The following is a 15006-nucleotide window of genomic DNA, read 5'->3' as shown; positions in this document are numbered from 1 at the left end:
CCCCCCCCCCCCAAGCAGGAATGGCCAGGGTCCCTTGGCCAGTCAGCAGGAAAGGGGTTGTGGCAAAAAAGCAAGGTAAAACGAGCTGCTGCATAGTGCACTTCCACAGAAGTTAAGATTAAACCCCTACCCATAAGGTGACCATCGTTTGAGAACCTTTAACAGTTCAACATACACCATTTTATTTTCAAGTTTTTACTGGAGAGAGTCAAAGTATGCTTTGCTTCCAAAAAGGTAAAGTAGCTTATTTGGCTGCCTAGCTAGTGCCATATTTAAGAGTACCCAATTTTATACTAATAGCTGGAAGTGTCTATAAAAAAAAAAGTGCCAATTTAGGCTCCTGGCCCCTACTCCGAACGAAGCCTTTGTACTTAAAGCCATTTATAATGGGTTATGTTCATCTTACAAAACATTCTCTGCCCAAGTCATGATTAGCACATTAGAGGAACATGCATTTCTTCTTATTTGAAAGGAATGTGGCATTTCCTTAAAATGGCTTTCAAGAGCTCTAGGAGCTTCCTATAAAAGGAAGTTAGTCAGCCTCTGGGACTGCACCCATGTGTCTACACAGTAGAACTCCAAATTAGCCACTATTTAGCCAGTCACTGGAATAGCATGTTATTTGCATTGAAAAAGCTACAACAGACTGTGCTGCCAATTAAATACATCTTTATTTCTTAGCATACAAGTTGCATTTCCACTTGTTAACAGTACTGTAAAGTGCAATGGTGTCCACCACCCTCCCCTCCCTGTGCACCATGTTCAAGTATTTAGAATGCCCAGAAATGTTTCATACAGCAGCTCAAAAACATGGAGTTGTACTGTCAATGCACTTGGCTACAAAGTTTGGGTCCTTCAGTTCCAGTAACCACTCGTGGAATGCTTGCTCCAATGTGTTTAATCCACCTCCTCAATAGTTGGTCCAGAAGAAGCTCCTCCAGATGGGGCAGCTCCACCTCCAGGGAATCCACCAGGCATGCCCCCAGGCATCCCCCCTGCACTCTGGTACAGCTTTGTGATGATGGGGTTGCACACTTTCTCCAGTTCTTTCTGCTGGTGCTCAAACTCCTCTTTCTCGGCAGTCTGGAATATAGGAAGTAAGGTTATGCATAGCTTGTTCTAAACATCCTTTTCTGCTTTTCCATAAAAAAGGAAAAGGAAAAGAAAAATTTTGCCCATATTACTGGCTACCAGAAAGAGCCATCAGCCCTCTTTATAGAAGCTAGGGCTCTAGAAAGTTGCAGCACAACTGTTCAGAATATGGATGTTTACAAAGCTGTTCTTTCCTTGACAGCCCCCTCCCCCCACATCTTAAAATAAGGTTCTAGACTCCAAAATTAGTAAAACAGTTTGTAACCAGACCCATCGCTTTCTGGGAACAGCATATCCCTTTGCTAGGGTTAACTCAAGCAGTTTCTGACGGTCGCTCAGACATCCAAGGAAGGTAACTTGAGCCAACACAAGTCTTTCGACTTCTGGTGGAAACTACGAATGGCTTTGGAATCATTTTCATCACAGCAACCGCTCACTGGCCTCAAGCTCAGAAACTCTGCCTTTGTGAAAACTGACAGCCCCATTTGTTCCAGTGTGGCTGCATCAAGTACAAGGTACTCTATTGCCGGTGCATTAAAATTAAGGTTTCTAGCCATTTGAGTCCAATTCAGGCACGTTTCCCCTTCTTTGGGCTTAAAACCTGAAGCATCAGAAGTGTTTTTGCCACTTACCTGATTCTTGTCCAGCCAGTTGATGATTTCATTGCACTTGTCCAAAATCTTCTGTTTGTCCTCATCACTGATCTTACCCTGAAGCTTCTCATCCTCAACTGTAGCTTTCATATTGAAAGCATAGGATTCCAGGGAGTTCTTAGAAGACACTTTGTCACGCTGCTTCTCATCTTCCGCTTTGTATTTCTCTGCCTCCTGGACCATACGTTCAATATCTTCCTTGCTTAGACGGCCTGCAAGAAAATTGCCAGGGATTTGAGTTAAGAGCCCAAGATGAATTGGTGACACTGCAGGTCTTAGTCCTCTAATAAAAAGGAGGCATTATTTGCCATTAGTACAAGTCAAGCCTTGGAGTCTCTAGCCTGAGAGTCACCAGCATGTATTAGGCAGCAGGAAGGGCTGCCAAGAGCCAGTGCGCTGAACAAGGCTATGTGGGAAAAGTGCTAGCAGTAGAGAATATTTGTGGCTGTGGCATGTCAGGCATCTTGCAGAAAGATTCGAGTTTGCATACAACCCCAAGTTTGTTCTGGCAAGACTACAAAAGATGGCTATGCCACCCAGAAGGTGCATGTCTGCAGTGCTTACCTTTGTCATTTGTAATAGTGATCTTGTTTTCCTTGCCAGTGCTCTTGTCCACAGCGGACACATTAAGGATGCCATTGGCATCAATATCAAAAGTGACTTCAATCTGAGGTACGCCTCTAGGAGCTGGGGGGATGCCAGTCAGTTCAAACTTGCCCAGCAAGTTGTTGTCTTTTGTCATGGCTCTCTCCCCTTCATACACCTAGTGAGGAAGCAGGACCAGAAAGAGAGAGAGTCAACATGAAAGGTTAGGCACAGCACCTGACTTCAGTGAGTCTTTGGAGTCATCCGACTTTTCTCCACCCCCACTGGATCCAAATACAAGTAGTCAGGAGACGTTCTATGGGTCGCTCAGACATCCAAGGAAGGTACTTGAGCCAACACAAGTCTTTTGACTTCTGGTGGAAACTACGAATGGCTTTGGAATCATTTTCATCACAGCAACCAGCCACACTTGGCCTACACACATGGGTGAGCTTTTGCCTGCTATTTTTCAGGGCAACAGCTTCCTTGCCTAGACCACCCTGCCCCAGAGTCGAAAGCAATTTTGAGGACCGATTATTTGATGACACATACCTGAATAAGGACACCAGGCTGGTTATCAGAGTAAGTGGTGAACGTCTGAGTCTGTTTAGTGGGGATTGTGGTATTGCGCTTAATCAGTACAGTCATAACACCTCCAGCTGTTTCAATACCCAGTGACAGAGGAGTCACATCCAACAGTAGCAGATCCTGTACATTTTCTGACTTGTCTCCAGACAGGATTGCAGCCTGGACAGCTAGAAGAAAGAGAAAGCTGTGTGAGAACACACAAAAAAAGATACGAAGAAGAAACAGTTGATCGTACGCTACCAAGATACTCGCTCAGACATCCAAGGAAGGTTTTAGCCATCATTAGTCAAACTTCTGGTGGAAACTACGAATGGCTTTGGAACCAAATTCATCACTGCAAGTAGATGCTACTGCAATTAAAACCCACCCTATTAATTGGCTTTAAGCTATTTAACCAAGCAGATCCCCTCACTGATGGGGTTCATTCATCATTTATGCTAGCCCAAGTCCTTTCTAGAGCTCCTGAATGAGAAAAGACAAAAGGCAAAAAACACAAGTTAAAGCTTGTGTAGGCCTTCTCAACCTTTTTGGGAAAGTTTACCTGCACCATAAGCTACAGCTTCATCAGGATTGATGCTCTTGTTCAGCTCTTTGCCATTGAAGAAGTCTTGTAGGAGTTTCTGAATCTTTGGGATGCGAGTGGACCCACCAACCAATACTATGTCATGGATCTGGGATTTGTCCAGCTTGGCATCCCGCAAGGCCTTCTCCACAGGGTCCAGAGTACCACGGAACAGATCAGCATTCAACTCTTCAAAGCGAGCTCGGGTGATTGAGGTGTAGAAGTCAATGCCCTCATAGAGAGAATCAATCTCAATACTGGCCTGTGTGCTGGAGGAGAGGGTACGCTTTGCACGTTCACATGCTGTGCGGAGACGGCGAACTGCTCTCTTGTTTTCACTGATGTCTTTCTTGTGCTTGCGCTTGAATTCAGCAATGAAGTGGTTGACCATTCTGTTATCAAAGTCTTCTCCACCCAGGTGGGTATCACCTGCAGTGGACTTCACTTCAAAGATACCATCTTCGATGGTGAGAATAGACACATCGAAGGTGCCACCACCCAGGTCAAAGATCAAAACATTTCTCTCAGCACCAACCTGGAATATAAAATAAAATAGTGCAGCCTTTCGTTTTACAGAAGAAGTGACTCTGCCTCAAGCTGGTCCAGCAGAGAAACCAGAGAGCATCTTATGCCACTTCAGATTCTCCCCACCCCTGCCTTACCTTTTTGTCTAAGCCATAAGCAATAGCAGCAGCTGTTGGTTCATTGATGATTCGGAGTACGTTGAGACCTGCAATAGTACCAGCATCTTTTGTGGCCTGGCGCTGGGAGTCATTGAAGTAGGCTGGTACAGTGACCACAGCATTAGTAACAGTCTATAGGGAGAGAAACAAAGAAAGCCATCAGTGTGGGATCTGCAGTCCAACATGCAAGTGGTCCTAGCCATGGCTTGTATAATCTTTTTCTTGAAGGAGTTGAGAACAGCTGTGCTCAAGTCTCACCTTCCCAAGGTAGGCTTCTGCAATCTCCTTCATCTTAGTCAAAACCATGGATGAAATTTCTTCTGGGTAAAAGCTCTTGGTCTCGCCTTTATACTCCACCTGAACTTTTGGCCTGCCAGCATCATTCACCACAGTGAAAGGCCAATGCTTCATATCAGACTGGACGACAGAATCATCGAATCTGCGACCAATCAGCCGCTTTGCATCTAAAAGAGTTGACAACAGTCAGTTACCCAAAGCTAAAAAAAAAAAATGCTTATATATAAAAAACCCAAACACCAATCAATACGTAAAAGCAGCTTCTAATGCAGGTCAGCGGCACAAAATGACTCCTCTTAAAGGGAAGGAGAAGCAAACTTAACATGGTCAAAGACTTTTTTTTTTTTTTTTAAAAAACTACCAAGAGCTGCTACACAATTCAAGTCTGCAGCTTCAAATAAACTTGAAATGCTGACCATAACCTTTCTAGATCTGACGTAGTTATACTATTGTAGCATGGCTATTCTACAGAAGCCCCCCAAGCCCCATGTAAAGGATGATGTTATTTCAGTGTTAAGAAACATGTCTGCAGCCAGACAATGATTGCGCAGGATGGAAGACGACATGCTGTGTGCACTCCCTGCCACCTAGTGGATGAAGCCTGGAATAGCACCAAGCTCAATACTTACTCAGCTGCATGAAGCAACTTACACTGGGTATTTTTGTATAGTGGTTTAATTCTGGCTTCATGCTCAGCCCATGTTAGATGCAAGACCAGAGCAAGCTGTACCTCTTAGGAAAGAGAATTATGCAATTGTCTAGGAAAATTAGATGGAACACTCATTTATACTTCTGGAATATTCCTAGATCAAGCTGCGTGCTCGCTTAAAGGAGAAATCTGCATCACACAGCCGGACTAATTATTTGTTCCTCCCCTCACCATAGTTTTGGCAGAGAAGTGAAGCACAAGTGGCCTGAACTGGTTGGAGTCGGAAGTGAGGCCCCCAGCTCCTCCCATGTGGTAAACCCAATTCTTAATTCGGCTTTGCCAGCCAGTCGTCCAGAACACAGGCCAACTGCCATTGAAACACCATGCCAAGTACAGAGATTTTAACTGGAACTTACCAAAAACTGTGTTGGTGGGGTTCATGGCAACCTGGTTCTTCGCAGCATCACCGATCAACCTCTCGGTGTCCGTGAAGGCAACGTAGCTTGGCGTGGTCCTGTTACCCTGGTCATTGGCGATGATTTCCACCTTGCCATGTTGGAAGACGCCAACACAGGAGTAGGTGGTCCCGAGATCAATCCCAACAGCTGGTCCTTTTGACATTTTGTCTGAAAGGTTGACCAAGACACGTTAAGGAGTTAAGTCTTGAAGAATGGGGGGCAGGAAGAAGACAGACAAGAGCGAGCCTGACCATGATTAAGTCCATTCTGCTTATAACATTTTCATAACCATGAACTTATAAAATAAATTCCTAATCTGGCTGCTCCTTAACATTTAGGCCATAAAGATGATAGAACAGAGGCTCCCCCCCTCCCCCAATCTCATTTAAGGCAGTCAGCAGTGCTACTTGAGTCCCTGCTAAACACTGAGCCCACTTCCCCCATTACCAGGTAATACTGGGAGACAGTCAAAGACACTGGGCACCACGTGGCAGCTCTACCCTCCCCTCCCCCCAGCATCCTAACTCCCACCGGCCGGGCAGGCGGCCCAAGGTCGGACAAGCCTCCTCTTCTCTATGGTACTCCACGTGTCCTGGCCCCCTCCCCCCCACCACGAGCGCAGACTACGTTTCCCAGCCTGCCCTGCGCCCCCATGTGGTGCCGGCGCCGCGTGGCGCCCGCTCTAATCCCCCCCCTCCCCCGGTTCTGCGGAGGCCAGTGGGGGGGTGGGGGGAGACACGTGGTGGCGCCCCAGCAGCCTCCACTCCCTGGAACCGGCGGGGCACTACCGAGGACGTGGGTGGCAGGAAACCCCCACCCCTACCCAGCCCCGCAGGGACACCCCTTCTCTAACGCTCGCGGACTCCCCTCTCCCCCCCGACCCCGCAGCCCGGGTACCTGGCGGTGCGAGCCTGTCCCGGCGAGACCGTAATACAGCTCCAGTAACAAACGCGGAATGAGACAGCCTCTCTCCCGCCCCACCGCCTTTATATACCCCCCTCAGAACCTTCCAGAACGGCCGCGCCCCCGGCCCGCCAGCCGGCCAATCCGGCCGCGCCGCCCCGCGCCTACAGCCAATAGCCGCCGCCGGAACGCCGCGCCCTCCGTGACGCAGCAGGAAGGGGGCGGGCCCGCCGGCCGGCGTTCTCGAACCTTCATGTTCCCGGCCCCCGCGAGGGAAGAGAGGGGTGGAGCCAGGGTTGCGCGCGGGAACCAACCCGCTGTTCGGGCCCGCCTCCTCATTTCCATAGGGGGAATTCGGAAGCGGAGGGAGAGGCTGAACAGCGCTGGGTTGGGGCGGGGGCGGAGCAACGAGTGCAGGAGTGGCCAATCGGAGCGGCGAGCTAGCACGCTATTTGCATAGGCGTTAGAATGGCGGGGGAGGGAAGGAGCGGGGTAGAAACAAAATGGCGGCGTTGCCCTCCCCCCAATGCCTTTCTGAGGTGGGGGCGCGACCCCAGATAGCTGTGGTTCCCCGCCCGCCACCTGCAGGTGTGAGGAGACCGCTCCGCGTCACTGCGGGGAACGAGAGGGCGCTGTTAAAATAAATATTCAATGTTGAATCCCGTGTCTGGTGGGGTTTAAAATGCACCAGGAACTACCCTCTTGCCACAGTACAGCACGTCCTGATCCACCGCCGAGCTACATCAGCCCCGAACGGTGTGGTGTCACCGGTGCGCTCGCATGATGTCGTGGGTGCATTCATGTTGCGTCACTGGCACGTTTGTGTTGTGGGCACATTGGCGTGTCGTGGGCGCGCTCACATTTGTGTTGTGGGCACGTTCACATGTCACGGGCACGTTCACATTGTGTCACAGGCACATTTGCGTTGTCGCGGGCATGTTCGTGTTGTGGAAACCTCCCCGAACAGATCCGGCAGAGCTGGCGGGCTCGTCTGCAACCTGAGTCTCCAACCCCAGGGGAGTGGCGTTGGGGGGTTTTGGGGGAAAGTTGGCTCATCTTTCCCCCTCCCTCAGGCGTGCGTGGCGAGGATTTCTCAGGGCGAAGGCGCTCTCCCGTCCCAGGACGCCAGGCGCCGGGTGCCTACTAGCCGCCTGTCGTTAGAGAACGGAGGGAGAACGGCCGGCATCGGGAGGCTTGATTTCCATTCCAGCTGGCCCAACAAGAGATACCGTCCTCAGAAACCCTCGCCTCTCGCATCATTTCTGAATCCTCACAGCTACAGCATCGCTCTTACGCCACTTCGTAAGAACTCGCTATAATGGAGGTCAAGGGAAAGGGCAGCAGGGTCCAGGGGACGCAGCCCTGCCACTGAGCTACGACATGACCCAGGGAAAGTCCCTGGGAGTCTCTGGGACCTTCCCTTATTTTGTAAGATGGAGATAATGATGTTCACCTCTGTAAAGTGCTTTGACCTGTATATATGGAAGGTGCTATAAAGAGACATGATGACCCAAATTAACAACTCGTTTTGTCTGCTCTCTTGCCTAGTGACGCCCAGTGCTGCAAGCTACAGAGGAACCGGTAAAACCCATGTCCGCTCCTTTGTGCTACACAAGAAACATAACTGCACGGTGGGTTGCACTTGTCCTACAGCCCGGCTCAGACACCTGGTCCATACCGGATACTTTGATGAAAGGTGAAAGCCTGCTCCTCCTACTGCACTGCCTACCTCTAGTGTGCCATAGGATTTTCTGTAACACGACACATCTTGGCTCATATGCTCCAGTGTTGCGTCTCCAGCAGTGGTCCATGCTAGATGGCTGAAATGAAAACAAAAACCTCTAGCATAGTCCAACACGATGCCACAGGGGAGAATGATAATTGCTTCCTAAACCAGCTGGCGATCGCTCTATGCCCTAAAATGATTGACAGCACTTGTAATTTTTATCCTAGCAACTACAGATGCTGTTCTTATTTATACTGCAGCAACTAATGCTTTTTAAAGACTCGCTAAGCTATTAGCTTTGGTAAATACATAATAATCTTACCTAGCAATGTGCTTCCACCCTCAGCCTTCATTTTAGCTTTTGGCAGCCAAAGATCTTTCGCTGTGTCCCTAGCCCCTAATTCCATGCATCAGTTAGAGGAAGACTGATCCAGTTGCTTCAGGGTGATGCAGTGTTTTCTCCTTTGAGGAGCAGCTGGCCTCAGGGGTAGCTCATCAATCATACTCTTGAATCCTATATAAGCTTCTCTAGCTCGTAGCAGTGTATTGGACTAAACCAAAGCACAGCAGTGAATTTGTCTCCATACTCCAGTACATGTCTGAGTGGAACTGTGTACAGAGCTGCACCGCCACCTGCCACTCACGCTTTGTGCTGTCAAATTGACTTCTGGCAGCAGAAGGAAAAGAGGAAATAGAATCTGTTTTAAAAATAGCAAATAGTGTATTTGTGGGAAACTGTATTTGTTAACTTGCAACATGCTTCCCTAGGCACTTTTGATTTAAGGTGAGCAGATGCAAACCCCTCGGTAGGTCCTACTGCCTTAGGCTGCATGTTGGGGCAGATGTCATAAGCTACCTAAGGTCAGGCCGGCTCACAGTTTCTGGTAAAAACCCACATATTGAAAGCACTGGGAGTCTGGCTGAGTACGGACTGGGCAAAAAATAGACCAAAACCTGGCATATCTTTGTATAGTTATACTAGGCCCCAGAAAGGTTGAAAGAAATTCCCCACTCCTGCACATGGGTGATAATACTGTTGGAGGTGAGGGTGGGGTGTTCATATTAGCACTGCTATCTTCCTTTACCAATAGCTGTCTGAAAGCGGCAGGATCCAGCAAATGGCCAGGGCTCATTTGCCACCTCCACAATGCTGATGGGTGGCAATACTCCACCTTTTCATCACAGACATGAGCCCTGAATTGCCCTCAGGGCCCTTAGTCCTGCAACTGCCCACCCCACCATGCAATGCTAGACTGTATCCTGAACAAGAACCGGGGGATTTGGTCTACGGCATTATTTTGTAAGGGTTTGCAGGTTTTGGGGAAGCTTGGCAATGAGTCTTTGTTGTGCTTTAGTTTGTCATTAGCAGAATTTCTGTAATACCTAAGAACAAGAGCTATTGGCATACTGAAATTAAAGGAATAGTGGCTGTCAGATGATCCACTGTATTTTGTACAGCTGACTAATGGTAGTTTAAGGCAACCTAAAGAAACATGAGTCAGTGTAGGGAGGAGCACTGAACTGCAATAGACCAGAAGGTGAGGGCAGTCAGTACCTTTGATAAAGGTGGCCCATTTACAGTAATTCAGAGAAACAGGAATTCAGTACAGTCATAGAAACTTTGCCCTGCAAAGACTGATCGCAGTGTCTTTTTACAAACAAACTTGGTCCCTACTCCAGGGCCTAGTGAACTCAACCTTTCAGAACTAAAAGCAAAACTGGGAAAGGAATAGGGAAATTTAACAGAATATTTTTCTAATTCTTCTTGCTAAAGATTTGTGTTCCACCAGCTTCTGCCTGCCCAAAGAGATCCAGTCCCCACTGAGCAAGGCACCATACAAACGCATAGTGAAAGGCAGTCCTTGCCTGGAAAAAGATCCCAGTCTAACAATAAAGCATGTACATTTACATAGTTTTATTTCTATTCCTGGATTAAAAATTCAGTGATTCCTCATATTTTATAAGAGAAACCGTTTGTGTAGTTGCCTTGCTTTATGTTAAAACTCCGTTGGTCTACTCTGTGTGCTAGGAAATAATCTGCATAGAAGAAATAAATGAAAAATAAATGTGCCAACATAGCAAGGAGGGGCCCAAAACTGAGGCAGCGAGAGCCTTTCTTTCTGAGGGCAGAGTCAGTTCTTTCCTGTATTGGTGAGCAAAGCTGACACCTATCAAACAACTGGTTTGGCATTGCATTTTGCTTCCAGTTGTGTAACTGTACCGCAAGTTGTCCTCAGTGACCTGCAAAATAAATAAATAAATAGATAAAAGAGCTGATACCCATTGCAACTGGAAACGTTTGCATAAAACATCCAGGGAAAAAGGAAAAGCCTGAACCCCTGTAATAGTAATCAGGTTAGTTTTTAATGGTTTTAATGTCATCTTGCAAACCTTTTAGTTTATATATTTATAAACTTAGGTGTAAGGTTGAACCTGGTTCTCTTGATTGTGAGAACCGCATTTGTGCTCTATACCCAAGATCTACCTTAACCCAAACCTGCAAGTGAAAGGCTGCATTGCTCAAGTCCGCAGAAAATATCCTGTTTGGTTTCAATGAGGCCAGGAGTTTATTTCATATTTACATACTATATTTTGTCTTGCATCTAATTTAGACTGAAAGGCCCTTGGGAGAGAGAGATTGTGGCTTCCCTCAGGTTTTAAAACACTGTAAACACAGAATACTTATTAGTTTGCAGACAATATTTTTCTGATCTCCAGCTTTCGCTTGGAACTTTGCCTCACTGTGCATAGTACAAAAAAAATCTTAGCAAACAGAACATTATTACAAGTTTAGCTGAACTGCAGTCTGTCTACCTCAGCATCTTTATTTAAAAAAATCAACAAAAAAACAAAACAAAAAACCCCAAATCCCATTACATTGTTGATTCAAAGGAATCTATAATAAATATGGTTTCCTCTGTGTTGCTCAGACACAATACAAGTACACCAATTATAGCAGGTAGAAGAGAAAAGTAAACTCAGTTTAACCACTGAATCAAGAAAGCTACATAAGGTTGTATGTAATTACACTAGAGTAATAATTGGTATACAGCATAACAGTAAATGCTTCAAATACAATATTTTACAAAAGAGTTTGGTTTGCCATAACTTATTTCCCTCCTAAAACTCTTGATTGTTCTATGTAGAGCTCAGAAAACATCCCTTTGAAAATGAAATAACTCATCTCTGAAATAATCACTTCCCTGTGTTCCCTTTGAATAGGTAGCTCTTCCCTTTTTTGGCTTCATTTTAAATGAGGTTCATTGCTGATTTCATTTTAAACCTGTAAGATCACTGGTACCTGGTTGGAACAGCAGCACTGTAGCCTTTTGCTGGTTTTAATTACATAATGGCGAGTTTGGCTGGCAGATCTAGAGTATCAAGTAAAGGCTCAAAAAGAATGTACAGTATCTTGTATCTAGACCTCAGCCAACTCAACTATGAATCCTTTACCTCCATTCTCTGGTAGTAGACCACTGGTTACACATGTATGAAGCTCTCTAGTGAGCAGTCTGATCCAGCATTTACTTGAAATAAAGGATCTCAGAAATGTTAGAGAATGTGTTGGAGATACTCTGGGTAAGACTGTAGGCTCCTAACACCATGCAAACACCTGCTTGGTGAAATTCTCCCTTGTGGAGAAGGCCAGCATAAAAACCGTGCACTGCATGAGATGTTCTGCTTATGCTCTGCACCCTGAGGGCTTGTGGCACCTAAGAGATGCTTTGAAAGGCCCTCTATGCAGGGAGGGGAACCACAAATACTTATCAACTACTTTTTCCAAAGTAGCTGATGACCATGACTACACCCACCAGTTTATGCAGGGGTAGCTCTATCAGAAACTCCCTTGTGGTCAAAACAATGGCACAAGATCAAAAGAAAAACAGAAAGAATGGCCAGCCCTTGTCTCTCAACACTATACACTGTATCAGGGAAACAGAAGTTTGACAAAAAGTATTGCAATCAGAGCTTTTCCCAATAGACTTCTATGATTAAATCTGGAACTCCCTTATGTAACAATAGTGGTTTGTTGCCATACTGATGGCAGAAACTTTGTATTTGGGATAAGAGAAGTGAGCATTTTTGCATGTGAGGATGAAGGGAGTAGAACTATTAGAAAGGAGAAGGTACTCAAAGAATAGAGGCCAGGTATAATTCCTCCTGGACACTCTCAAGTGTCTTTGAAACACCATTGCCTGATGAAAGTAAAATCAGAGTCTTGCATCTGATCAAGGCTTCATACTTCTGGGGAAATCACAAGCAATAGCAATTCTTTTCTCAAGTTTCCATTAAAGAACCTGAAATACCCGGCCTCAGTTACAAAAAAGGGTAAGCATAATCCCTCAAGTGAAAGTATGTTACAGATTCATACTTGTTTACTTCTCTGTACAGTACCAGGATGTCTCCAATATGGACTTTTTCCATGGAACAGAGACAGCTCTCCCCTTCTCAGGTGAGAGAAAGAACAGAAACCAGTTACAATATTTCAGTCCTAAATGTAGGAGTACAAATTGTAGGACCTTTCATACCGGCTCAGACCAGTGGCCCATCTAGTACCAAATCTGGTGTCTAATAGCAGCCAAGATCAAGCACTTCAAAAGGAAAGTGCAAAGAACACCATGCTGCACAATTATGGAGTAATCTGCTTGTGGGAGAAGTTTATCCCTAGCCCCCATCACACACTACTTGGTTGAAGCAGGTGGCTTTATATCCATTAGAAAGGTTTATCCTATCTAATGTCATCTCCGATAACATTTCTATGCTTCTTGTAATGTCTAACCCTTTTTGCAGCCCCACTGAGTCCTTAGCTTCTGTAACTGTACGTGACAATGCCTTCCACCATGAGATGCGTTGTGCACAAAAGATTGTTCTTCTCTTAGTTTTAAATTTGTTGTGCACTTCCCTCACACAAGTTTCTATTAATGCATCTCAGCCTTTTATTCCAACAGGAGAAAGGCAATCCAAGCACCTTGTTCTTTCAGCCCTAAGACTCTCCAAAAGGTTTCATCAATACTGCTCACCCCGGCAGTGGTGCATTATCACTCCTAGGACTCAGAAGTGCACCCTCCCACACCATCAGATCCATGGTCTGACTGCTCCAGGGGCCTCCTTTATTTGGGATTCAGGGCCTGATCCTGATCCTGATCTAATGTAAACTAGTTGTGTACCGATGTAATTCCATAGAAATCAGTGTATCAACTCTTCAGAGTATGCTGGTGCTAGTAAGATCAGAATCTGTTACTTCAACACAATCATAACTCTATTAATTCAGTGCTAAGCTTCCTCTTGCAATTAATGCATTTCTCTCACCAAATAAAGAGGGACCTTTCTTCAGTACAAAGGCTAGTCCAGAATTTTACATTAAAGCTGATTCTCAATGGCAGTTCAAGTTGTCGCTTTCCTTTTTGTTCACATCCCAGCTTCCTATAACATTTCACCAAGGCAAATGCAAAAAATCTGAAGTAGTTGTTAAATTCCCTTTGAAGCTGACCTGAGGACCATCCTCAGTGAAGACTATGCCTCAGATGACAAGGGAATGGCTCATTTACAGGCTTTAAAAAATCTGTACAAATGACCTCTCCACCCCATGCCCCATGAAAGCCTCCTTTTTTTTTTTTTTTTTTTAAAAAAGTGAGGTTTGATTCCAGACCCCAAAACATTACACTTCCAGATTTTTCAGCTGTATTTTTAGGGACTGGACACTCCCTTTTTTAAAGAGTTAATTTCAAAAAGAAAATCCCTTTCCCTCAGCTTCAGTTCCTTTTTTAAAAAACTGTATTGGAAACTCAGTGCAGGAATATGTAGACAGTCGAAGGTCAGGACTTCCTGGTGCGAGTGATTAAAAATAAGCTGACCTGCAAGATAACAAGCTAATCTAACACTTCAAATAGGACGTGTGATGTGTACAGTAGCTCTGAAAGGCAGGAGTCTCAGGACAGCTGGCAAGCAGTCAGACAGTCTGGAAGGCCCGGCTTTGAGCAGGCACCATGATGGGGTTGGCTCCTGTTTTCTTCAGGCTTGCGTGATTGACTTTCTTTGGATCCGTTTCCTTTCCTTCGGCATCCATCTGGCTGTACCGCGGAGGAGCTATGTGAGGGGTGGCCTCCGTTGACAAAGTCCGTTGGCTGCGAGAGGCACTGTTGGCTGTTGATCTTGTCGAGGAAGAGCCTGAACGTGAGCTTCTGGAGCCAGAAGAAGAGGAGCCTGGTTTGACTAGACGGGCTTTTGGGGCCTCTGCATCTTCTCTGCAATCAAGCAAGAGATGTTGGGATTAAAACAGCAAAACTGGAATGGAAACACCCACAGATTATACCCAATTGAGTTGCCACTAGGAACAATACGTGTTCATTAAGGTTCTCAATTGTTTATAAGATAGACAAATAGGTCTAGTGGTCTGAGCACTTGGCATCTAATTTCCCGCGTGTCCTTGCAGCAAGTACCTTAAATTCTCCAACCCTCACCTAACCTTTCTGTAAAATAGGTTTAACAACACACTTATCTCATGACTTCATTTTAATCAAAATAGGGCTTTGACATCTGTGGGAGGCATGCAGAGCACAAGCGTAAATGAGTTCAGATATTAGCAGTCTTATTCTATATTTCTTACTCATAATGCATAAGTACTTGTTCGCTGGAGCAGAAACCAGTGGGACCAGTTAAGCAGTAAAATGCCACTAGTATAAGCAGGCAGTATCAGGCACAAAAAAGGAAGGAGAAGAGGCAGAGTGAGGAGAGATGGCTGAACAGACAATGTAGGAAGCTGAGACGGAAACAAAAAGAGGAAGAGAAATGGATAGTGAGAGACTGAAG

At 45.8% G+C, this 15006-nt stretch overlaps 2 protein-coding genes across 3 annotated transcripts in view; both read right to left on the bottom strand.

Annotated features, from left to right (window-relative positions):
* Window positions 1–652: 652 nt before the first annotated feature.
* Window positions 653–6550, bottom strand: HSPA8 (heat shock protein family A (Hsp70) member 8). The gene is made up of 9 exons (XM_019509881.1): window positions 6465–6550; window positions 5526–5735; window positions 4422–4627; window positions 4143–4295; window positions 3460–4015; window positions 2883–3085; window positions 2310–2508; window positions 1725–1957; window positions 653–1083 (listed from the first exon to the last, which is right to left on the bottom strand). Exons 2-9 carry the CDS (start codon window positions 5728–5730, stop codon window positions 898–900), a joined length of 1941 nt encoding a protein of 646 aa, XP_019365426.1. The 5' UTR covers window positions 5731–5735; window positions 6465–6550; the 3' UTR covers window positions 653–897.
* Window positions 6551–13941: 7391 nt separating this feature from the next.
* Window positions 13942–15006, bottom strand: part of CLMP (CXADR like membrane protein) — a 76889-nt gene continuing 75824 nt past the window's right edge. For both annotated transcript variants that reach the window (XM_019509867.1, XM_019509859.1), the window contains one exon: window positions 13942–14441. In XM_019509867.1, the coding sequence (XP_019365412.1) occupies window positions 14147–14441 (295 nt within the window). In that variant the 3' untranslated portion in view covers window positions 13942–14146. The remainder of the gene's footprint in view (window positions 14442–15006) is intronic.

This window comes from Gavialis gangeticus, unplaced genomic scaffold (assembly GCF_001723915.1).
Source record: "Gavialis gangeticus isolate Ggan-Ray unplaced genomic scaffold, GavGan_comp1, whole genome shotgun sequence".
NCBI lineage: Eukaryota > Metazoa > Chordata > Crocodylia > Gavialidae > Gavialis > Gavialis gangeticus.
This window is presented reverse-complemented; position numbering and strand designations above follow the sequence as displayed.